We start from the raw sequence: 24,276 nt of genomic DNA, 5'->3' as shown, positions 1-24,276 counted from the left end.
CCCGTGATCAAGGCTTTACGGAGCAGAAACGTTGGGACTGTGAGCCTGCTGCCCCTGTTTATTTTCCATAAATAAACGGTTTTTGAAAGCAATACAGCCAGAGTCGGTGCACCTTTTTCCAGTGTGAAGGAGGGTTGTGTGTTTAATATATATATATATATATATATATATATATATATATATATATATATATATATATATAGCGGCGGCGACCCACTTGGGTTTTACGGAACCACCAGTCCCAGAGAGCATTGCTTCAGGTTTTACACCTGTGCATAATTACTGAGGGTATTTACTGGTGCCTGCAGCTTGCCGTCAGGTCACATGTGCTGCCACTGAAGAGGGCGTTGGCCGGAAACGCGTCTGGCGGGAAAGGGACTCTGTTCGCAGCTCGCGCCCTTGCGTTGGCATCAATTCCTACCTGTAAGTGCATCCCCACCTAGATGCAACTTTTTCTTTCCATTTTTTGCGGCCTGCCCGGTCGCGGGGTTGCACTGCCGCTTACAACTGTGGGTCCACAGCTGCCTTGCTTGGGCAGCTTTCTGTGGTACAGGAGGTGCCTTTACTTGCGGGGTGCTTGCGGGGACATTGGCAATCCCTTTTTTTGCATGCGAATGGCGGCGGCAACCCACTTGGGTTTTACGGAACCACCAGTCCCAGAGAGCATTGCTTCAGGTTTTACACCTGTGCATAATTACTGAGGGTATTTACTGGTGCCTGCAGCTTGCTGTCAGGTCACATGTGCTGCCACTGAAGAGGGCGTTGGCCCGAAACGCGTCTGGCAGGAAAGGGACTCTGTTCGCAGCTTGTGCCCTTGCGCTGGCAGCAATTCCTACCTGTAAGTGCATCCCCACCTAGCGGCAAATTTTACTTTATATATATATATATATATAGAGTTGTTTTTTTTACAATGCAGCTGTGGCCACAACACCCCCAAACACGCGCACCCGCCCCCCAACCCACGACCCGAGCCAGCCAGCCACCCCTGTGAATAACTTTTTAGATGTGTGGAAGCAAAGATGCGTGTGTTATTGTGGTAAGGGAGACCCGCCCGAATCACTCTGGGAAAGCTAACCAGGAGTGTATAAGGAGAAATTGCCCTCCCTGTCCTACAAGCAAACTATTGGGCCTCCCATCTGGTGGTTGTTAATGAATGGACTTTGTCCCGCTAGAAAAACCTTCCTTGAGGGTCAAGAGACACGCAATGGGCCCTAGCGGATACCCAGCAGCAGTGTATATAAGGGGTGGCCTGACTATGTTTCCTCAAACCATGCAGGTAACCCTGCGGGCATAAGACAGGACACTAAGGTGTCTGAAATGGAGTGGAATCCTCACTAGTTAAACCCCTCTATGGGACAGCGATCTCCGTCATGAGGTGGGCGAACTAAGGGGCTTTAGGAAATGGGGCATCATCTGCATCACTAAGTTGGGAGATGTATGGGGGAGACCGGGCCCAAAACCCAGGATCCATAGAACCCGGGGCCTCTATGGATCCACGCACGTCATCTCAGGTCGTGCTTCCTGTCATCCATCTCACGAGTCGTGGGGTGGGGGAAAGAAAGCAGGAAGTTGCCTGCGCGAATAGTGCATCACTTATGATTACAATGTTGCTATGGCTTGGGGGCTATTTAAGCGGGCTTTACTTGGTCTCCCCATTTTCACTTCGCCATCACGAGGACGGGACGGAATTGGAGCGCAGTCAGGGCTGCTGATTGCGCGGACACCCACCCACCCAGTCAAAGTCAGGCTCATTGATGTAGATGGATTACAGGATATTTCTAGTTAAGTTACAAGATAGATTTATTAAGACACAGCAGAGCACTACACATCGCCAGCTGGCCAGACCATCAACTGTCATCCTCTACACTTGCTCTATCCGGGTAATTTGAATAAGGTATTTGTGGCACACCACTTTCAGATTACACCAGTTGCCACTTATTGCAGATCTCATTCCCTATAAGGAACAGTGGGTTGTAGTACTGGCACTTTGCGAATACAGAGATGAGAGTATGCAGTCCCACAGGTGTGCATTTCTTTTGAGCCATTTGCAGGGTGAAATCACAGGTAAAACCCTTCCTGGTTGAATTTTAACAAAGCAGGATTTTTGTGAATTCCGCGAAAAGCTTAAGAATCTATCCAATCATTGGATGAGATGCTGCCCTATCAAATTGTATGTGCATAAATGTCACTTACAGGACATTATGCACATAAACGAGAATCAGTGTGTGTAGGCATATGGCCTGGGAGGTGTTGGCGCATATTTAGTAAAAGTTCATACAACGCAAGGCAGCAAGCAAAGTTGCTGTCCTGCATGAACAGGAAAGAGTTAAACAGTGCCATCTCTACTAAGAAATGGCGCTCTTCAGCGTTCTACCTGTGCTGGCACACTTGAAGCTGTCTAGCGTCACAGCCGGCACCCTTGTGCCATGCTGCAAGGATGCCTATGTTACTGGCAGGATTGTGTTTGCGGAGGAAATGACGCCTTCCTGCACAAAAGCAATCCTAGGAGGCAATCTCCTCCTTCTATGTGTGATTCAGAATGCACTACACATAGAAACATATTACTTCTCGTTACACCTCTCCGCGGTAGGTGCACCACTTTGGTGCAATCCCAGGATTACTACCGTTAGCATATCTGGGATTGTATCAAAGTCCATGGGTGGATATATGGGAACACCGATGCCCCAAACCATGGAATGGTGATCACAACAAGATGTAACACAACGCAGCGTAAGCTGCTGCGTGCAATATATTTCTTTACAAAGCCACTCAAGGTGGCACAAACATCCCCATGAGTTGTTTTATAAATTCCATTTGAGGACCTGTGTTGCCTTGAAATGACTTGCATCACGCCTCACAGAAGTCTTAATGTTCAGGCCTCATTGGAGTGAAGCCCAAAACATACCTCCAGCTTCTCTTCTTACTCACAAAAGTGATTCAAGCTTTAGACATACAAGTAACACCCCAGGAGCCCAGGCTTCCCCTGTGGCTCAGCTTCCCACTCCTCCCCAGGTACTGCTAAGCCCTAAATGCCTATTATGAATGCTGGTAATACCAGTGCAGGATACATATAATATGAGAAATAAAATATTGGTTTTAAAATGTTAAAAAATGTTGATTCCTAAAAAAAATTTAGGATGAAAATTGCTTCTATATTTTCATTTCATTTTTGTTTTTTTCAATGCTTTGTGGGTTTGGGGCTACATTCACGGTATATATCTCTCTAAATATACACAAATACAATCCATGATTTCCATTAAACAAAAATTCTTTTTTCAAGAAATTTGTAGAAAAGCAATATTTTATTAAACTATTGATTTTATAAGTAAAAAACACGCAAAAAACGTTAAATAACACACGCTCAAGGCATTTTTTCGTACAATCTACATTAAGCAATGCAGAAGCTTTGCAAGTAACGCAGAGATGCTACAAATCCATACAATGGACAATTGGCCTCTTCTTTGTAAAAGGATGCACCAAAGACTGTCCTTGCAAAAGTCTTGGCCCGTTGCCACTTGTTGCAGGACATTTTTTTGCACAGAGCAGCTTGTCGTTGTTATTCTAGAAAATAAAATAAAAATCAGTTAGTGTTGTAAAGTCTAGCTTTCTACCTCCTCTAGCAGGAATCAAAAATACACAGATTCTTGTTTACATTCTGGTACTTCTAGCTTTGCAGTTTCCAATATATGGAGGTCTACAGGCACCCACTCCTGCAACACCAAATGCCCCCCCTCACCTCCCCACAAGCGGGCCAAATGAGAACTACACAAGGGTCTTTCTTGGCCAAGAGGAAGCTCCCGGAGTGGTGTCTTCCCAGGGGATCCAGGAAGTGGATCCATGTTTCACCCCGGCAGGTCCAGAATGCAACCACCACGACTAGGGGCGCTACACAGACTTGGCATTGCCCAACTTGAGACATCTAGCACTAGCAATCACCATCACCCACTACATCCAGAGTTTGGAGGAGACCTAAAATCCTCCATTTTCAGGAAGAAACTCTAATGCAGAGTAGAATCCAAAGACAATTCAGAGAGGTGAGGAGCAATGCTTTTGCCAATAATCTTGGAGGTCACCCTCCATTCTACAGGACACATTCTGGTACCAGCAATAATCCCGTGCCAAACGACTGCGACTACAGAGAAATGCAACCTCCAGAAATGCTGTATAGCGCATACTCCAACCTGAGCTGCCTCTAGGTGTTTGGGTGAGTTCAGGGTCAATGTCCACCAGCCAACCAAAACAGGGGACCAAAGGTGGTATTCTGGGCATTGAGCATTACGTTCTGTCTAAAAAGTCTGAACCCCGCAATCGCTGCGGTCTTACCTGCAGTGTAACGGAGTTTAAACCCCCTCATCTGAATAGTGCGGTCACTGGAGAAGATTATCTGCACAGAGCTTGTGAAAGACACCCAAGTGTTGGGTGCAACAGTGCCGCAGTATCTGTTGCTGGGAATGTTCACTGGGACTTCAGATGGGTAATCAAACTTCAACAAGTCGAACATGCAATTCAAGCTTTTTTCCAACTCAAAATCTACAAATGTAATGTTAACCTGTGGGAAAGGGAAAGGTACAGTTAAACACCACAAAGCAAATTCCCATTGTATTCCAGCAAAACAGCCATTAGTACCACCCACCAGTAGGAGGCAGTGTGATGTAAGTGATTATGTAAAAAAAAAAACCTACCATTCCCACCAAGAGGTGGTGCTGGTGGGCACTGTGCTTATAGATAAAATAAGTCCTTCTAATCCCATTCTACAGGAGGACGCCCAAGATGGTGTTGTGCTTAATCACAAATGAAGAAAGCGGGAAAGTGTTTTTATACGTGAAGTGAGTTCTGTAGGGACATTTTGCACATATATAGAAGAGGAGTTATTTGGGAGAGTGAGAGGGTATTTTTTTCCATGTATAAGTTTCCTCTTTAAGCATAGTAATTAGCTACAACTGAGGACCTTACTGCCAGGGATGAAATGCAGTTGAAAGTCACATGGTGTGTTTGTGCGAAACATATTCTATTCTGGATTACTGTCCATTTCTTACCTTGCCGCCCTTGCCTTCCTTAAAATCTGCAGTACAAATTTGCTCCAGTTTCAGATTCTTAAGGTTATACTGATCTCTGGCGCCTCCTAAACTTCGGTAGCAGTGGCATGGTCAGCCCCCTTAGTGACTACTGTCAAAGCACTACACTTTTCTTAGGGGTGTGCCATGCACCGTTACTGCCAGAGATGTCCACTTCCACCTTTGACCCCATCCATTAGCAGCGCGGGCACCGCCAACTACACTGGATGTTATGTTGTAATAGTAAATCGGGGGTCACTACTCATGTGTGCTCTGAGGCAGAAAATGTGGCGAGTGTGGCTTTATGCTCTGTTCACTGCAGCTGGATTGATGCCGGATACCTTAATTAGAGCAGAGCTGGGAATGAGCGCTTCAGCCCTTTGGATTAATGCCGGACAGCTGGGAGTAAAGCAGAGCTGGCAATGAGCGCTACAGCCCTTTGGATTAATGCCAGACACCTGGGAGTAGAGCAGAGCTGTGAATGAGCGCTACAGCCCTTGGATTAATGCCGGAGACCTGGGAGTAGAGCAGAGCTGGGAATGAGCGCTACAGCCCTTTGGATTAATGCCGGACAGCTGGGAGTAGAGCAGAGCTGGGAAGGAGCGCTACAGCCCTTTGGATTAATGCCGGACAGCTGGGAGTAGAGCAGAGCTGGGAATGAACGCTACAGCCCGTTGCATTAAAGCCGGAGACCTGGGAGTAGAGCAGAGCTGGGAATGAGCGCTACAGCCCTTTGGATTAATGCCGGACACCTGGAAGTAGAGCAGAGCTGGGAATGAGCGCTACAGCCCTTTGGATTAATGCCGGACAGCTGGGAGTAAAGCAGAGCTGGCAATGAGCGCTACAGCCCTTTGGATTAATGCCGGACACCTGGGAGTAGAGCAGAGCTGGGAATGAGCGCTACAGCCCTTTGGATTAATGCCAGACACCTGGGAGTAGAGCAGAGCTGTGAATGAGCGCTACAGCCCTTGGATTAATGCCGGAGACCTGGGAGTAGAGCAGAGCTGGGAATGAGCGCTACAGCCCTTTGGATTAATGCCGGACACCTGGGAGTAGAGCAGAGCTGGGAATGAGCGCTACAGCCCTTTGGATTAATGCCAGACACCTGGGAGTAGAGCAGAGCTGTGAATGAGCGCTACAGCCCTTGGATTAATGCCGGAGACCTGGGAGTAGAGCAGAGCTGGGAAGGAGCGCTACAGCCCTTTGGATTAATGCCGGACAGCTGGGAGTAGAGCAGAGCTGGGAATGAACGCTACAGCCCGTTGCATTAAAGCCGGAGACCTGGGAGTAGAGCAGAGCTGGGAATGAGCGCTACAGCCCTTTGGATTAATGCCGGACACCTGGAAGTAGAGCAGAGCTGGGAATGAGCGCTACAGCCCTTTGGATTAATGCCGGACACCTGGGAGTAGAGCAGAGCTGGGAATGAGCGCTACAGCCCTTTGGATTAATGCCGGACACCTGGGAGTAGAGCAGAGCTGGGAATGAGCGCTACAGCCCTTGGATTAATGCCGGACAGCTGGGAGTACAGCAGAGCTGGGAATGAGCGCTACAGCCCGTTGCATTAATGCCGGACAGCTGGGAGTAGAGCAGAGCTGGGAATGAGCGCTACAGCCCTTGGATTCATTGCGGACGGCTGGGAGTACAGCAGAGCTGGGAATGAGCGCTACAGCCCGTTGCATTAAAGCCGGATACCTGGGAGTAGAGCAGAGCTTGGAATGAGCGCTACAGCCCTTTGGATTAATTCCGGACAGCTGGGAGTAGAGCAGAGCTGGGAATGAACGCTACAGCCCGTTGCATTAAAGCGGATACCTGGGAGTAGAGCAGAGCTTGGAATGAGCGCTACAGCCCTTTGGATTAATGCCGGACACCTGGAAGTAAAGCAGAGCTGGGAATGAGCGCTACAGCCCTTTGGATTAATGCCGGACACCTGGGAGTAGAGCAGAGCTGGGAATGAGCGCTACAGCCCTTTGGATTAATGCCGGACACCTGGGAGTAGAGCAGAGCTGGGAATGAGCGCTGCAGCCCTTGGATTAATGCCGGACAGCTGGGAGTACAGCAGAGCTGGGAATGAGCGCTACAGCCCGTTGCATTAATGCCGGACAGCTGGGAGTAGAGCAGAGCTGGGAATGAACGCTACAGCCCTTTGCATTAATGCCGGATACCTGGGAGTAGAGCAGAGCTGGGAATGAGCGCTACAGCCCTTTGGATTAATGCCGGACACCTGGGAGTACAGCAGAGCTGGGAATGAGCGCTACAGCCCGTTGCATTAATGCCGGACAGCTGGGAGTAGAGCAGAGATGGGAATGAGCGCTACAGCCCTATGGATTATTGCAGGACAGCTGGGAGTAAAGCAGAGCTGGGAATGAGTGCTACAGACCTTTGGATTAATGCCGGACACTTGGGAGTAGAGCAGGTCTGGGAATGAACACTGGAGATTGGATTAATGCCGGACAGCTGGGAGTAGAGCAGAGGTGGAAATGACCGCTACAGCGCCTTTGAATTAATGCTGGACAGCTGGGAAAAGAGCAGAGCTAGGAATGAGCGCTTCAGCCCTTTGGATTAATGCCGGACACCTAGGCATAGAGCAGGTCTGGGAATGAGCGCTATAGCTCTTTGGATTAATGCCAGACACCTGGGAGTACAGCAGAGCTGGGAATGAGCGCTACAGCCCATTGCATTAATGCTGGACAGCTGGGAGTAGAGCAGGTCTGGGAATGAGCGCTACAGTTCTTTGCATTAATGTCGAACACCTGGGAGTATAGCAGAGCTGGGAATAAGCGCTACAGCCCATTGCATTAATGCCGGACAGCTGGGAGTAGAGGGGGTCTGGGAATGAATACTACAGCTTGGATTAATGCGTGACACCTGGAAGTAGAGCAGGTCTGGGAATGAGCCCTACAGCCCTATGGATTAATGCCGGACAGCTGGGAGTAGAGCAGGTCTGGGAATGAACAATAGAGCTTGGATGAATGCCGGACAACTGGGAGTAGAGCAGATCTGGGAATGAGCGCTACAGCCCTTTGCATTAATGCTGGACACCTTGGAGTAGAGCAGAGCTGGGAATGAGCGCTACAGCCCTTGGATTAATGCCGGACACCTGGGAGTAGAGCACAGCTGGGACTAATGCTGGAAGGAACACCTGGGAGTAGAGTTGGTCTGGGAATGAGCATAATAGCTTGGACTAATGCCGGACGCCTGGGAACAGAGCAGGTCTGGGAATGAACACTACTGTTTGGATTAATGCGTGACACCTGGGAGTAGAGCAGGTCTGGGAATGAGCACTACAGCTTGGATTAATGCCGGACACATGGGAGTAGAGGGGGTCTGGGAATGAATACTACAGCTTGGATTAATGCGTGACACCTGGAAGTAGAGCAGGTCTGGGAATGAGCCCTACAGCCCTATGGATTAATGACGGACACCTGGGAGTAGAGCACAGCTGGGAATGAACACTACTGCTTGGATTAATGCCGGACACGAGGGAGTAGAGCAGGTCTGGGACTGAACACTACAGCTTCGATTAATGACGGACACCTGGGAGTAGAGCAGGTCTGGGCATGGGCACTACAGCTTCGACTAATGCTAAATGCCTGGAAGTAGAGGGGGTCTGGGAATGATCACTACAGCTTGATATAATGCCAGACACCTGGGAGTAGAGTTGGTCTGGGAATGAGCATAACAGCTTGGATTAATGCCGGACCCTTGGGAGTAGAGCAGGTCTTGATATCAACCCTACAGCCCTTTGGATTAACGGCGGACCCAAAACCATAATTTTATGATTTTTTGCCAAATCACTAAATGCTGGAGAGTTTGACTAAAGCATGATAACTCTTAGCAGACACCTGACTTGAATAATATTAATATATTATGAAACATCCTGGGATGGCAGGTCTGTGCCCCACCACCATTGTCAGTAACCATCTTGTTATGGATGTTGATAGAAGTGCCTAGATAACCTCACGAGTGATAAGAAGCGCTCTACAAATCTACTGATTGATTGATCGAGGGCTGTGCTTTGAGATGCATTGAAGAGTCAAAGTGTGATCGTCTCTTACCAGTCGAGTGGCGCTGATGGTCCAGATGCATATTGTAGATCTTGGGTACTGCTGAGGATAGTTTGGGGTGGTTATTTGTCCAGAGCTAGCCGTCAGCGTTCCACCACAAGCTGCAAGGATATTCAACATTTTACTCATTATTGACATTTATAAATGGTCATCCTCATTGGTTCGGCCTACAACAGAGCAGACAACCTCAGAGGGATGCCATATGTCCCATCATGCACCAGCCATTCTTTCCTGGGGGGTTTAGGGGGCTGGTCCCTTCTGAAGCACTGGATGGCTGCTAGATGTTGTTATCCAGCACCTTGGGTTCTATGACACAATACTAAATATATAGGAACATATAGATTTTCTTTTCTTTAACTTTATTCGATCTAATATAAAAACATATATCATAAAAGTATACATATCAAGATAATATCATCCTTCTTAATACAATAAAATGAATGAAAACTGACAGTTAAAATAGCAGTATACAAATTACAACCCAGACACAATGGGGTATAGGATTGAACTGTGCAAAGATTCAGAATTCGGTGTCTATACTTATGCGATAAACGCAATAGAAAGTCAAATAAGGTGCTACAGATTATCATTTCTCAGATTAATTAATAAATAGCTAATAGAAGTGATATAAAGAAAGAGCCACCCCTCTGGGACTTGTAAAACCATTTTAAAATATCACATAAGATATAGGAGTCCTGTGTCGTGTCAAACCTCCTTTTCAATTTGTAATTTTCACGATATTTTCAGAAGCTCAAATAAGGGTGGAGCTAAGAATTAACATAGCTTTCCAATGATAGTAAATGTCTCCTTCGCTTGCAAGCCCAAAGGAATGGTGCTACGTAAAAACATACAAAAGGCTCGTGGAGCTTCTTCAAGAAAAACAGGGCGATACGACATTGATTAAAATTGTACCACCTTAGAAGAGGTCATATATAGATTTATTATTGTTAACTCTGCCTAAGTTTAAGATATAATGGTGGTCTATACAGTGGATCAAACCATATTTATAGAGCTATATTTTTGTACCACGATATGTCAACCGCCCCTTACTCCCATCTGACGTTGACCATTTTATCAAGAATCTGTTTTCCAACTAACGAATTGCTCTGTGGCATTGTTTTAATAGGATTTAAATGGATAAATAGCCTAGATCTCATTCATTAATTATTTATGCCAGATGGAGAGAAGCCGATATCTGCTGCTCCCCCACCAGAAACCACATAAAGGGAATGTAAACTCATTGGTCAATCCAGTTAATATTCAAGTGAATGAATGAATAAGTGTCAGCTGGGGAGATGGAATACCGACCACTTTACACTTTCTGTGCATGACTTAGTTGCACACACCAAGGCTCGTTTGGTCTCGCCAGTATCTGTTTGTGTGGGGATAGTAGACTCAACCGCCTCCAGTCAAGAAGTGGCTTGTGCATCATCTAGTTTGTTCAGTTTTGCACGCCTCATATTTCCTTGCACCCAGGGTCTTTCGCGGCCATCCCAAGACTGGTGCCAGGGGTATTTTCTCTAATCTTCGGACCTAAATTCAGTTGCGGCCATCAGGCTGGTATGTTGTCTTCTCTAGGACGAGCAGCTCAGAGTGAAATGAAGGGATATATGGAGAACCATGCAAGGATATGGTGGTAGCTGAAATGAATGGGCTAACGGATATACTGCACACTGGAAAATGCTCTGATTGCAGTGACATTCAACTCAGTAGTAAATCTGTGAAACAAAGCGAATATTATTGCAACATAAAGACCACTTACTTTCAACCTACCTCTATCATTGAAATCATTAGTGGTTGTTCCTAGAGTAGTCGGGGTTGTTGTTGCAGGTGTGGTTGTAGTTTCTGTTGTTTCGGTCGTTGTTGTTGGGATGCCGGTGATTATTTCCTCCAGCTCAGTGGCAGTCTTGACAGTGGTGGAGGTCGCTGAAGTGGTTGGGGTGGTTGTTGTTGCTGGGCTGTTGATGGTGTCGGTTGTGGTCTTCATGGTCGTACTTGGAGCGCTGGCGGTCGGTGGTGTTCTGGAGGTTGGAGCCGTTGTGGTGGTTGTTGCTGCTGTGGTGATGGACTGAGCGTATTCTATGATGGATTTTAAATCTTCCAGGAAAGGATCTGTTGGAAATCACATAAATATAAAGACAAAGAAATAAAAGTATGCATTATATTTAATAGCCAATCGGCCTAGCTTATGTTCTGGCATGTAAATCACTTGTTTGTGTATGGAAATCTCTCACAGTCCTAGAACAGAATCAGCATAGCCACAGCATTGTTCATAGACTGTGTATGCCTCCCAGTTCCTTCACGCAAGAGGAGTGGAGTGGAGGCTGGAGTGCCATGTCGCTACCTGGACACGCGTGCTGTAGGTGAGCACCGATGGGCAAGTGAGTGTCTGATGTTTAACAAAAGATAGTGGCTACTGTTCCTTCTTTCTGTGTGCTGGTAGCCCACACTATTTAACTGTCAGCAAAATATTTACCCAACTTGACCCTCCAAAGCTGGGACTCCCAACCCATAGACATTCAACTGCTGACCTGCTTTCACCCACAAGCCGGGTTCCCATGCCAGCAGGACAGAGGCGCTTCCAATCCAAAGAGAGGCAGGGGACTAATTCTGCATCAACATTAAAGAGCACCATCATGGTCACAGCTGATCAAAGACACTAAATTTCACCTTCAGTGGTGTATTCTAACACCACCAGCAGACACAGAAGAATGAAGGCTCCATTCCCTAGACTGCTTGTATCAGGGGCCCCACAGGCGTCACTCAGCTACATCAGCCGATCTTTTATCACGCCTCGACATCTTTTTAAAGGTCTGTGATTTTTTTTTATTCACTTACTAACTATTGGGCGCACTGATACTCAACAAAGGCTTTCTGGTGCTAAAAAAAGAGCAATGCTCATTTAATAGCAAACACAACAAGATGATGGACGGAGTCAAGCTAGCATGGCTGATGAGGGGTGAAACTCCGAAATTGGTCCCAGGATGCTTGTTTTCAGTCTAGAGAGGACCTGGCCTGGCAGTTCAGACTGGACTGTTTCCCTGTGGAGGAGGATTAAGACTGATTTGCATATGGCTGGGTTTTAACTGGAACAGCATGAGGAGCAAAAAACAATGGATTTAGGTCCAGATCTCTGTACTGGGGTGAATGTTTGACATTGTTCAACATTCTGTCCATCAATTGTTTTTTGCATTTGTCATCCCGAGTGGGATGGGTATACCTAGACGTGGGTCCGGTGCTCTCCATGCCACTGGAGTCAAGCTAGCCAGGCTGGTGAGGGGTCAAAACACCGAAACCGGCCCAGGATGCTTGTTTTCAGTCCAAGGAGGACCTAGACTGGGAGATCGGGCTGGACTGTTTCCCTGGGGAGAAGGGGCAAGACTGATTCGCATATGACTGAGTTCAAACTGGAACGGCATGGGGAGCAAAACAACTATGGATTTAGACCCAGATCTCTGTACTAGGGTGAATGACATTGTTCAATATTCTGTTCAATTGTTCTTTTTGCAATAATCATTTAAAACAAAAAAGTAAAACTAAGACTTGATCACAATCGAGTAATGGATCAAAGGCAACATAAACAAGGTTTTCAATGCACTCATTGCGATTTTCTATACCTTGCAGGTGACCCTCCATTTTGTTCCTGAGTGGGGGCATTAGATACTTGAGGGCGCCCACCCTTGTGGGGCTTCTTGATTTGTGTCACATGGTAGATGGAAAGATTCGGAAATCACAGACTCGAATAAGAGCACGTTTCTTCAGCAATAGGATAATCTCTTGATATATTGTGCAGTAAAATATTCTGTTGTCCCTACAGAGACATTTAGGCCAGATTTACCTAATCTTTGCACCTGTGCAGTGTCATCCAAAGTGACACAAACTGGCACAAAGTGTTGTTTCGGATTTACTTTCCAGCTCAAAACTTGTTTCGTGCTGGAAAGCAGCCCTCAAGTGACACAAAGTGGTGCTTTGCACTACTTTGTCCTAGTTTGCAAAAAGGGAGCATTCCATGGATAGTACATAGCTCCTCTTATCAAACCATCCATGGGCTTTAGCAAATCACTATCTACTAACATTGGTAGACATGGATTTGGGCCAACAAATTATGCCTCCTCGAGGAAGGTATATATTTGCAAGATTGTTTAAATATCTCCAATCCCTTCAAACATTGGATGTGAGCTGCACTGTAAACAAGCACATGTACAAACTGGGAAAATATGTAAAGTATATCTAGGCATGGTATTTTGTAATGGAAACATACCTTTCCAGTACAAAGCCTATGCTAGACATCATACAGACACACTTGCAGTCTGGTACAACGGATTGTGGGTTGCGGAAGGCAGCCTTAAGTGCACCAGCTCTGTGGAAGAGAGCAACAAGTTCATATTTGCACTTTGTGATGCTAACCTAAATTCATAAGCTCCTTGCTTGACAAAGATGGGCTGTGCATCCTCAGCATACATATGAAGTCTGTAGAGGCTGCTTAATTGATTTAAAGGACTGAATCCTTTATAGAGGAATGTTGCACCCATTTTAGGATAGTCCCTGAGATTACCATCCATAGATTAAGGATTTTAATCAGAATGGAGAAGTCCACAGTGTCTTAAGCCATCAGACTTGCTGGTTCCAACTACCCATCGTCTGGAGCAAGTTCTCTCCAATGTTCGTAACTGCAGTTTCAGATTATTTCCTACCAAAGGAGCTTGCAGTTGTTTTATCAATTTACTCTCAAAAACTTAATTTGAAAGATGGAAGTTTGAGATCAGTTTAGATTTGGTTAATATCACTGGGTCAGCTGTGGGCTCCTTCAAGAGAGACGTGGTGAATGCCCACTACATTCAGGTGGGAACTGCACCTCTGATCAGTCGCATTCATGTTATCTGGAATTAAATATTGGAGCATGTCTTTAAGGCGTGCTGATAGGCGAAGTTCTGCTGCCATGTTAGAGACTTTGGTTCTGCTGGACAATTTCCTACGCAAAAAAACTGTTGATGGACAGAATGCATAACAATGCCATACATTCATCCCAGTACAGAGATCTGGGCCTCAATCCATCGTTTTGTTTGCTCCCCATGCCATTCCAGTTTGAACCCAGCCATATGCAAATCAATGTTGACCCTGTGCCCAATGGAAACAGTCCAGCCTGAACTGCCAGGCCAGGTCCTCCCTGGACTGGAAACATGCATCCTAGGACCTGTGTATATTTTTGATTTACTTCCATGTTTGGCATTTAGTTTCAAAGTGAGCACTGTTTCTATTAGTGAGAGAGTGCATGGAAGGTGAAAGGATTAAATGTGAGTCTACATATTGGGATGCTAGTATTGATTGTAAGTTGTGAAAAGAATGCACCTTGTTGTTATCCTACCAGAGGGGCTATTTTAGTGCAAATGCATTTCTTAAGGGGTAGCATTGCACCTTTTTTGCTTGAGTGGCTTATTTGTGGGAGAAATTTGTATGTGTGGCTGTGCAGGCAAAATCCTAGTACAGGTGGAGGCCCAGGTTGTGTTAAACGCGGTTGCCGTTTTGTTTGAGTATTAATAGAGTGATGTGTCACGATTTGTGATTATTTGTTGTGTTATTGAGAAGCGATTTAAGTTATATAAATTCAATGGTTTGATTAAATTATATTTTTTTTGTGGAGAAGTTAAAGAGTTATCAGGCTCGGCGTAGCCTTAAATCCCAGGATATCGATATTGAACTTAAGAGAAAAGTGTAGAATTCACTTTATGGTTTTCTTGCCTGCTGAACGTTTGTAGTGTAGACTATGAGGTACCGTCGACTACACAATTGAGATAGAGATTATAAAAATATGCTGTCATGTATTAATATTGAATGATGTTTGCAGAACCCATTAAAGTGCTTTGATTTTCTTTAGTGAAGCAGGCAAAGATTGTTTGATCTCATTTGTTAAATAATGTTGAATTGTGTGTACGAGAGAAATTGTAAAGGAGGGTGAATTGCTGCAAGAAGCGAGATCATACTTCATAGTGTGCTGTGCTGGAATTAGTTAATAAGTCTTCAAAGATATAAACTGTAAGAGGATTGAAGGAGGAGATTTGGCATTTAGGGATACAAAATCAAAAGATTGAATTTAGATTCTTTTATTGAACTGGGTATTATTGAACTTTGTAAAGATCATGAAGTGCTTTAAAGAACTTAATAATTTTGTGAGAGGTGATGTTACCATTTTGATAAGGAAAGGTGACGAAGCGCCTCCCCAGGGTACACTTGCACATTATATGATGTCAGAATTGGAATTACATACATGTCTGTGGCTTCGTCAATGGTGGAAGATTACTGCAAAGGATGGGCCATTGAGTTTTCCTAGATATGGTGCCTTTGAAATTAGAAATTACGGTTGAAGGAGAAGCTGAACGAAATGAAGCCACCACCTAGACCCACCCAATACCAAGCACTGAATATTTGGGAGAAGGTAGCATGAGACATGGAAAGAGATAAATATCAGAACAGTATTTTATGTGTATGGCTCAGTGGAGTACTGCTTTTGTCACAGAGATCCTTTTGTTATTTACAGATCATTAGTTAAAAACGTAATTTAGGTTAGCGTGATTATTTCCCGGTGCTTCATTAACCTAATTTTGCTAAAAAAGGGTTTGTTTGGGTAGAAATAAATTCTTATTAGTAGAGTCAACTCTTACCAATGTGTTACGTTCTGAATCCTGAGATTGTACTTCCCTAGACCAAGCACTCTTAAAAATGCCTACCGGTATGGATGACATGTGAATCCTACACCTTGTAGTCCTCTTTGTCTTATGCAACATGTTCTATACATTGACTTACACACGTAGGATTAATTGTCTCTGTATGTGTGTGTGTGTGATGTAAAATACTCGGACTCCCTACTCTGGTGAGATAGGTGCTATAAAACAAATGAATTAAATGCTAAGAGAGGGGCTATGGAGAGATGAGAGGCACTGATGAAGGGTGATAGTGAGGGAATCATTGAAGAGCACCAGAAATATTGTTGTATTCTGTTGCACTGTTAGCTCATCATTTACTATGCTTTAAAAAACGAAAACAATTGAATATAGAATGAAAGGTGGGTTGTAGAATGCACCATTGTTGCTATATTTTCCAAGGGAAAACTCCCCAAATCCCACTTGCAGTAGTCAGGCTCGCCTGCTGTGCTCGCTATGCACCGTATTTGGGCTGATCTGACAAAGTTTGCCAGAGCTGCTTTGGGTTCCCAGTCCAGCCCTGACACCTGGTGTTGCTGCTTCATTTATGACGGTTGTGGTACAAATTGCAAAAGCACAGACAGTCCCAGACCAATTGCGACTGCCCCAATAACTATTGCCCCAACACCAGCATCTCAAGTCACTCATTTAAAAAACTCACCAACTTCCTTGGCTTCAATTATAGGGTCAAAGATTCTCTTCAGTGATACCCCGCCTGCAAAAAGGAAAACAGCATAAATATGACATGTTTACTGTGCAGAGTAAAGAGCTTGCAGGTGTGCCTGATTGGAAGACACATAAAGTGTTGTACCCTTTTACCTCAATGCGTATATCTGTGATTTACTCAAATATTTGGAGTAAAAAGTTGAACCCTTTTACCAGTGTGTATATTTTCGATTTACTCACATGTTTGGCATTTAGTTTCAAAGTGAGCACTGTTTCTATTAGTGAGAAAGTGCATGGAAGGTGAAAGAATTAAATGTGAGTCTACATATTGGGATGCTAGTGTTGATTGTAAGTTGTGAAAAGAATACACCTTGTTGTTATCCTACCAGAGGGGCTATTTTAGGGCAAATGCATTTCTTAAGGGGTAGCAGTGCACCTTTTTTGCTTGAGTAGCTTATTTGTGGGAGTTATTCTTACGTGTGGTTGTGCAGGCAAAATCCTAGTACAGGTGGAGGCCCAGGTTGTGTTAAAGGCGGTTGCCGTTTTGTTTGAGTACTAATAGAGTGATGTGTCATGATTTGTGATTATTTGTTGTGTTATTGAGAAGCGATTTAAGTTATATAAATTCAATGATTTGATTAAATTATATTTTCTTTGTGGAGAAGTTAAAGAGTTATCAGGCTCGGCGTAGCCCTAAATCCCAGGATGTCGATATTGAACTTAAGAGAAAAGTGTAGAATGCACTTTATGGTTTTCTTGCCTGCTGAACGTTTGTGCTGTAGACTATGAGGTACCATCGACTACACAATTGAGATAGAGATTATAAAAAATCTGTTGGCATGTATTATTATTGAATGATGTTTGCAGAGCCCATTGAAGTGCTTTGATTTTCTTTAGTGAAGCAGGCAAAGATTGTTTGATCTCGTTTGTTAAATGTTGTTGAATTGTGTGTACGAGAGAAATTGTAAAGGAGGGTGAATTGCTGCAAGAAGCGAGATCATACTTCATAGCGTGCTGCGCTGGAATTAGTTAATAAGTCTTCAAAGATATAAACTGTGAGAGGATTGAAGAAGGAGATGTGGCATTTAGGGAACAAAATCAAAAGATGGAATTTAGATTGTTTTTATTGAACTGGGTATTATTGAACTTTGTAAAGATCATGAAGTGCTTTAAAGAACTTAATAATTTTGTGAGAGGTGATGTTACCATTTCGATAAGGAAAGGTGACGAAGCGCCTCCCCAGGGTACACTTGCACATTATATGATATCAGAATTGGAATTACATACATGTCTGTGGCTTCGTCAATGGTGCAAGATTACTGCAAAGGATGGGCCATTGAGTTTTCTAGATATGGTGCCTTTGTAAAATTGTAAATTGATACTTGTACAGCGCACTACTCACCCGCAAGGGTCTCAAGGCGCTTGTACGAATACCGCTGTGGAACCCGTCCTGGCTTTCCCTGTGAGGCGTCCACTCCTGGGCACCCCCAGGGTGATGGCCAGGCATCCTTTAGCGTTGTGGGGGCCGTTGTGGAGATTAAGCAAGCTATTGCCTAGAGTTGCAGAGTGGGACTCCATGATTAGAATAGGCACCGAGGCGAGAATTATCAGGTCCGTGGAATTTTGAGCCCAAGACCCGCCGAGGAGGGGAATTGAACCCTGGTCCCGGGATAGACCTCTGCATCAGGGTCTGCCGCTCTAACCATTGAGCCACACTTTGAAATTAGAAATTACGGTTGAAGGAGAAGCTGAACGAAATGAAGCCACCACCTAGACCCACCCAATACCAAGCACTGAATATTTGGGAGATGGTAGCATGACACATGGAAAGAGATAAATATCAGAACAGCATTTTATGTGTATGGCTCAGTGGAGTACTGCTTTTGTCACAGAGATCCTTTTGTTATTTACAGATCATTAGTTAAAAACGTAATTTAGGTTCGCGTGTTTTTTTCCCAGTGCTTCATTATCCTAATTTTGCTAAAAAAGGGTTTGTTTGGGTAGAAATAAATTCTTATTATTAGAGTCAACTCTTACGAATGTGTTACGTTCTGAATCCTGAGTTTGTACTTCCCCTGACCAAGCACTCTTAAAAATGCCTACCGGTATGGATGACATGTGAATCCTACACCTTGTAGTCCTCTTTGTCTTATGCAACATTTTCTATACATTGACTTACACACGTAGGATTAATTGTCTCTGTATGTGTGTGTGTGTGTGTGTCATGTAAAATACTCGGACACCCTACTCTGGAGAGATAGGTGCTATAAAACAAATGAATTAAATGCTAAGAGAGGGGCTATGGAGAGATGAGAGGCACTGATGAAGGGTGATAGTGAGGGAATCATTGAAGAGCCCCATAAATATCGTTGTATTCTGTTGCACTGTTAGCTCATCATTTACTATGCTTTAAAAAACGAATACAATTGAATATAGAATGAAAAGTGGGTTGTAGAATGCACCATTGTTGCTATATTTTCCAAGGGAAACCCCCCAAATCCCACTTGTAGTGCTTAGGCTCGCCTGCTGTTCTCGCTATGCACCGTATTTGGGGTGGTCTGACAAAATTTGCCAGGGCTGCTTTGGGTTCCCAGTCCAGCCTTGACACCTGGTGTTGCTGCTTCATTTATGATTGTTGTGGTACAATTTCCACAAATTGCAAAAGCACAGACAGTCCCAGACAAATTGCCACTGCCCCAATAACTATTGCCCCAACACCAGCATCTCAAATCACTGATTCCAAAAACTCACCAACTTCCTTGGCTTCAATTATAGGATCGAAGATTCTCTTCAGTGGTACCCCGCCTGCAAAAAGGAACACAGCATAAATATGACATGTTTACTGTGCAGAGTAAAAAGCTTGCAGGTGTGCCTGATTGGAAGACACATAAAGTGCTGTACCCTTTTACCTCAATGCGTATATCTGTGATTTACTCAAATATTTGGCGTAAAAATGTGAACCCTTTTACCACAGTATGTATATTTTTGATTTACTCACATGTTTGGCATTTAGTTTCAATGTGAGCACTGTTTCTATTAGTGAGAAAGTGCATGGAAGGTGAAAGGATTAAATGTGAGTCTACATATTGGGATGCTAGTATTGATTGTAAGTTGTGAAAAGAATGAACCTTGTTGTTATCCTACCAGAGGGGCTATTTTAGTACACATGCATTTCTTAAGGGGTAGCATTGAACCTTTTTTGCTTGAGTGGCTTATTTGTGGGAGAAATTTGTATGTGTGGTTGTGCAGGCAAAATCCTAGTACAGGTGGAGGCCCAGGTTGTGTTAAACGCGGTTGCCGTTTTGTTTGAGTATTAATAGAGTGATGTGTCACGATTTGTGATTATTTGTTGTGTTATTGAGAAGCGATTAAAGTTATATAAATTCAATGGTTTGATTCAATTATATTTTTTTTGTGGAGAAGTTAAAGAGTTATCAGGCTCGGCGTAGCCTTAAATCCCAGGATATCGATATTGAACTTAAGAGAAAAGTGTAGAATGCACTTTATGGTTTTCTTACCTGCTGAACGTTTGTGGTGTAGACTATGAGGTACCGTCGACTACACAATTGAGATAGAGATTATAAAAAATCTGTTGGCATGTATTATTATTGAATGATGTTTGCAGAGCCCATTGAAGTGCTTTGATTTTCTTTAGTGAAGCAGGCAAAGATTGTTTGATCTCATTTGTTAAATGTTGTTGAATTGTGTGTACGAGAGAAATTGTAAAGGAGGGTGAATTGCTGCAAGAAGCGAGATCATACTTCATAGCGTGCTGCGCTGGAATTAGTTAATAAGTCTTCAAAGATATAAACTGTGAGAGGATTGAAGAAGGAGATGTGGCATTTAGGGAACAAAATCAAAAGATGGACTTTAGATCTTTTTTATTGAACTGGGTATTATTGAACTTTGTAAAGATCATGAAGTGCTTTAAAGAACTTAATAATTTTGTGAGAGGTGATGTTACCATTTTGATAAGGAAAGGTGACGAAGCGCCTCCCCAGGGTACACTTGCACATTATATGATTTCAGAATTGGAATTACATACATGTCTGTGGCTTCGTCAATGGTGGAAGATTACTGCAAAGGATGGGCCATTGAGTTTTCCTAGATATGGTGCCTTTGAAATTAGAAATTACGGTTGAAGGAGAAGCTGAACGAAATGAAGCCACCACCTAGACCCACCCAATACCAAGCACTGAATATTTGGGAGAAGGTAGCATGAGACATGGAAAGAGATAAATATCAGAACAGTATTTTATGTGTATGGCTCAGTGGAGTACTGCTTTTGTCACAGAGATCCTTTTGTTATTTACAGATCATTAGTTAAAAACGTAATTTAGGTTAGCGTGATTATTTCCCGGTGCTTCATTATCCTAATTTTGCTAAAAAAGGGTTTGTTTGGGTAGAAATAAATTCTTATTAGTAGAGTCAACTCTTACCAATGTGTTACGTTCTGAATCCTGAGATTGTACTTCCCCAGACCAAGCACTCTTAAAAATGCCTACCGGTATGGATGACATGTGAATCCTACACCTTGTAGTCCTCTTTGTCTTATGCAACATGTTCTATACATTGACTTACACACGTAGGATTAATTGTCTCTGTATGTGTGTGTGTGTGTGATGTAAAATACTCGGACACCCTACTCTGGTGAGATAGGTGCTGTAAAACAAATGAATTAAATGCTAAGAGAGGGGCTATGGAGAGATGAGAGGCACTGATGAAGGGTGATAGTGAGGGAATCATTGAAGAGCCCCAGAAATATTGTTGTATTCTGTTGCACTGTTAGCTCATCATTTACTATGCTTTAAAAAACTAATACAATTGAATATAGAATGAAAGGTGGGTTGTAGAATGCACCATTGTTGCTATATTTTCCAAGGGAAAACTCCCCAAATCCCACTTGCAGGGGTCAGGCTCGCCTGCTGTGCTCGCTATGCACCGTATTTGGGCTGATCTGACAAAGTTTGCCAGGGCTGCTTTGGGTTCCCAGTCCAGCCCTGACACCTGGTGTTGCTGCTTCATTTATGACGGTTGTGGTACAAATTGCAAAAGCACAGACAGTCCCAGACCAATTGCGACTGCCCCAATAACTATTGCCCCAACACCAGCATCTCAAGTCACTCATTTAAAAAACTCACCAACTTCCTTGGCTTCAATTATAGGGTCAAAGATTCTCTTCAGTGATACCCCGCCTGCAAAAAGGAAAACAGCATAAATATGACATGTTTACTGTGCAGAGTAAAGAGCTTGCAGGTGTGCCTGATTGGAAGACACATAAAGTGTTGTACCCTTTTACCTCAATGCGTATATCTGTGATTTACTCAAATATTTGGAGTAAAAAGTTGAACCCTTTTACCAGTGTGTATATTTTCGATTTACTCACATGTTTGGCATTTAGTTTCAAAGTGAGCACTGTTTCTATTAGTGAGAAAGTGCATGGAAGGTGAAAGAATTAAATGTGAGTCTACATATTGGTATGCTAGTGTTGATTGTAAGTTGTGAAAAGAATACACCAGAGAGGATATTTTAGTACAAATGCATTTCTTAAGGGGTAGCAGTGCACCTTTTTTTCTTGAGTAGCTTATTTGTGGGAGTTATTCTTACGTGTGGTTGTGCAGGCAAAATCCTAGTACAGGTGGAGGCCCAGGTTGTGTTAAAGGCGGTTGCCGTTTTGTTTGAGTACTAATAGAGTGATATGTCACGATTTGTGATTATTTGTTGTGTTATTGAGAAGCGATTTAAGTTATATAAATTCAATGATTTGATTAAATTATATTTTTTTTGTGGAGAAGTTAAAGAGTTATCAGGCTCGGCGTAGCCCTAAATATCAAATATTTGGCATAAAAAGTTAAACCCTTTTACCACCCAATACCAAGCACTGACTATTTGGGAGAAGGTACCATGAGACAGGGAAAGAGATAAATATCAGAACAGTATTTTATGTGTATAGCTCAGTGAATTACGACTTTTGTCACAGAGATCCTTTTGTTATTGTACAGTTTATTAGTTACAAACGTAATCTAGGTTAGTGTGTTTTGTTTTTTTCCCAGTAATTCAATATCCTAATTTTGCTAAAAAAGGGTTTGTTCTGGTATAAATAAATTCTTATTAGTAAAGTCAATTCTTACCAATGTGTTACGATCTGAATCCTGAGTTTGTACTTTCCCAGATCAAGCACTCTTAAACATGCCTACCAGTATGGATGACATGTGAATCCTACACCTTATAGTCCTCTTTGTCTTATGCAACATTTTATATACCTTGATTTAAACAAGTAGGATTAATTGTCTCTGTATGTGTGTGTGTGATGTATAATGCTCCGACACCCTACACTGGTAAGAGAGGTGCGATAAAACGAATGAATTAAATGCTGAGAGAGGGGTTTTGGAGAGATGAGAGACACTGATGAAGGGTGATAGTGAGGGAATCATTGGAGAGCCCCAAAAAAGACTGTTTTATTCTGGTGCACTGTAAGCTCATCATTTCCTATGCTTTATAAACAAATACCATTGAATATATAATGAAAAGTTGGTGGTAGAATACACAATTTTTGCTATATTTTCATGGGGAAAACACTCCAAATCCCTCTTGTAGTGGTCAGGCTCCCCTGCTGTTCTTGCTATGCACCGTATTTGGGCTGGTCTGACAAAATTTGCCTGGGCTGCTTTGGGTTCCAAGTCCAGCCCTGACACCTGGTGTTGCTGCTTCAATTACGACTGTTGCGGTACAATTACCACAAATTGCAAAAGCACAGACAGTCCCAGACCAAATGCGACTTCCCCAATAACTATTGCCCCAACACCAACATCTCAAGTCACTCATTCCAAAAACTCACCAACTTTCTTGGCTTCAATTATAGGGTCGAAGATTCTCTTCAGTGGTACCCAGCCTGCAAAAAGGAACACAGCATAAATATGACATGTTTACTGTGCAGAGTAAAGAGCTTGCAGGTGTGCCTGATTGGAAGATACATAAAGTGTTGTACCGTTTTTCCTCAATGCGTATATCTGTGATTTATTCAAATATTTGGCGTAAAAAGTTGAACCCTTTTACCACAGTATGTATATTTTTGATTTACTCACATGTTTGGCATTTAGTTTCAAAGTGAGCACTGTTTCTCTTAGTGAGAAAGTGCATGGAAGGTGAAAGGATTAAATGTGAGTCTACATATTGGGATGCTAGTATTGATTGTAAGTTGTGAAAAGAATGAACCTTGTTGTTATCCTACCAGAGGGGCTATTTTAGTACAAATGCATTTCTTAAGGGGTAGCATTGCACCTTTTTTGCTTGAGTGGCTTATTTGTGGGAGAAATTTGTATGTGTGGCTGTGCAGGCAAAATCCTAGTACAGGTGGAGGCCCAGGTTGTGTTAAACGCGACTGCCGTTTTGTTTGAGTATTAATAGAGTGATGTGTCACGATTTGTGATTATTTGTTGTGTTATTGAGAAGCGATTTAAGTTATATAAATTCAATGATTTGATTAAATTATATTTTTTTTGTGGAGAAGTTAAAGAGTTATCAGGCTCGGCGTAGCCTTAAATCCCAGGATATCCATATTGAACTTAAGAGAAAAGTGTAGAATTCACTTTATGGTTTTCTTGCCTGCTGAACGTTTGTAGTGTAGACTATGAGGTACCGTCGACTACACAATTGAGATAGAGATTATAAAAATATGCTGTCATGTATTAATATTGAATGATGTTTGCAGAACCCATTAAAGTGCTTTGATTTTCTTTAGTGAAGCAGGCAAAGATTGTTTGATCTCATTTGTTAAATGATGTTGAATTGTGT

At 43.3% G+C, this 24,276-nt stretch overlaps 2 protein-coding genes across 2 annotated transcripts in view; both read right to left on the bottom strand.

Annotated features, from left to right (window-relative positions):
• The window catches only part of LOC147684665 (uncharacterized), a 120,058-nt gene that overhangs the window by 70,078 nt on the left and 25,704 nt on the right, over positions 1–24,276 (bottom strand). The window contains exons 9-11 of the mRNA XM_086939723.1: positions 21,624–21,677; positions 19,234–19,287; positions 16,478–16,531 (exon numbers count right to left, since the gene is read on the bottom strand). Of these exons, the coding sequence (XP_086795849.1) occupies positions 16,478–16,531; positions 19,234–19,287; positions 21,624–21,677 (162 nt within the window). The remainder of the gene's footprint in view (positions 1–16,477; positions 16,532–19,233; positions 19,288–21,623; positions 21,678–24,276) is intronic.
• Positions 3,311–11,221, bottom strand: LOC147684666 (CUB domain-containing protein 2-like). The gene is made up of 4 exons (XM_086940502.1): positions 10,892–11,221; positions 9,110–9,219; positions 4,324–4,549; positions 3,311–3,561 (listed from the first exon to the last, which is right to left on the bottom strand). Exons 1-4 carry the CDS (start codon positions 11,103–11,105, stop codon positions 3,557–3,559), a joined length of 555 nt encoding a protein of 184 aa, XP_086796628.1. The 5' UTR covers positions 11,106–11,221; the 3' UTR covers positions 3,311–3,556.

The sequence above is a fragment of the Lissotriton vulgaris genome, chromosome 10, assembly GCF_964263255.1.
Source record: "Lissotriton vulgaris chromosome 10, aLisVul1.2, whole genome shotgun sequence".
Taxonomy (NCBI): domain Eukaryota; kingdom Metazoa; phylum Chordata; class Amphibia; order Caudata; family Salamandridae; genus Lissotriton; species Lissotriton vulgaris.
The sequence above is the reverse complement of the archived record's forward strand: the minus strand, read 5'-3'. Positions and strand labels throughout refer to the sequence as shown.

Excerpts from the sequence above, each read along its gene's own strand:
- LOC147684666 (XM_086940502.1), bottom strand. The coding sequence starts at position 11,105 with ATGAAGACCACAACCGACACCATCAACAGCCCAGCAACAACAACCACC. Across the intron at positions 9,220-10,891 it reads TAATGATTTCAATGATAGAG|CTTGTGGTGGAACGCTGACG; the intron begins GTAGGTTGAAAG and ends ATATCCTTGCAG. Across the intron at positions 4,550-9,109 it reads CCATCAGCGCCACTCGACTG|GTTAACATTACATTTGTAGA; the intron begins GTAAGAGACGAT and ends CCTTTCCCACAG.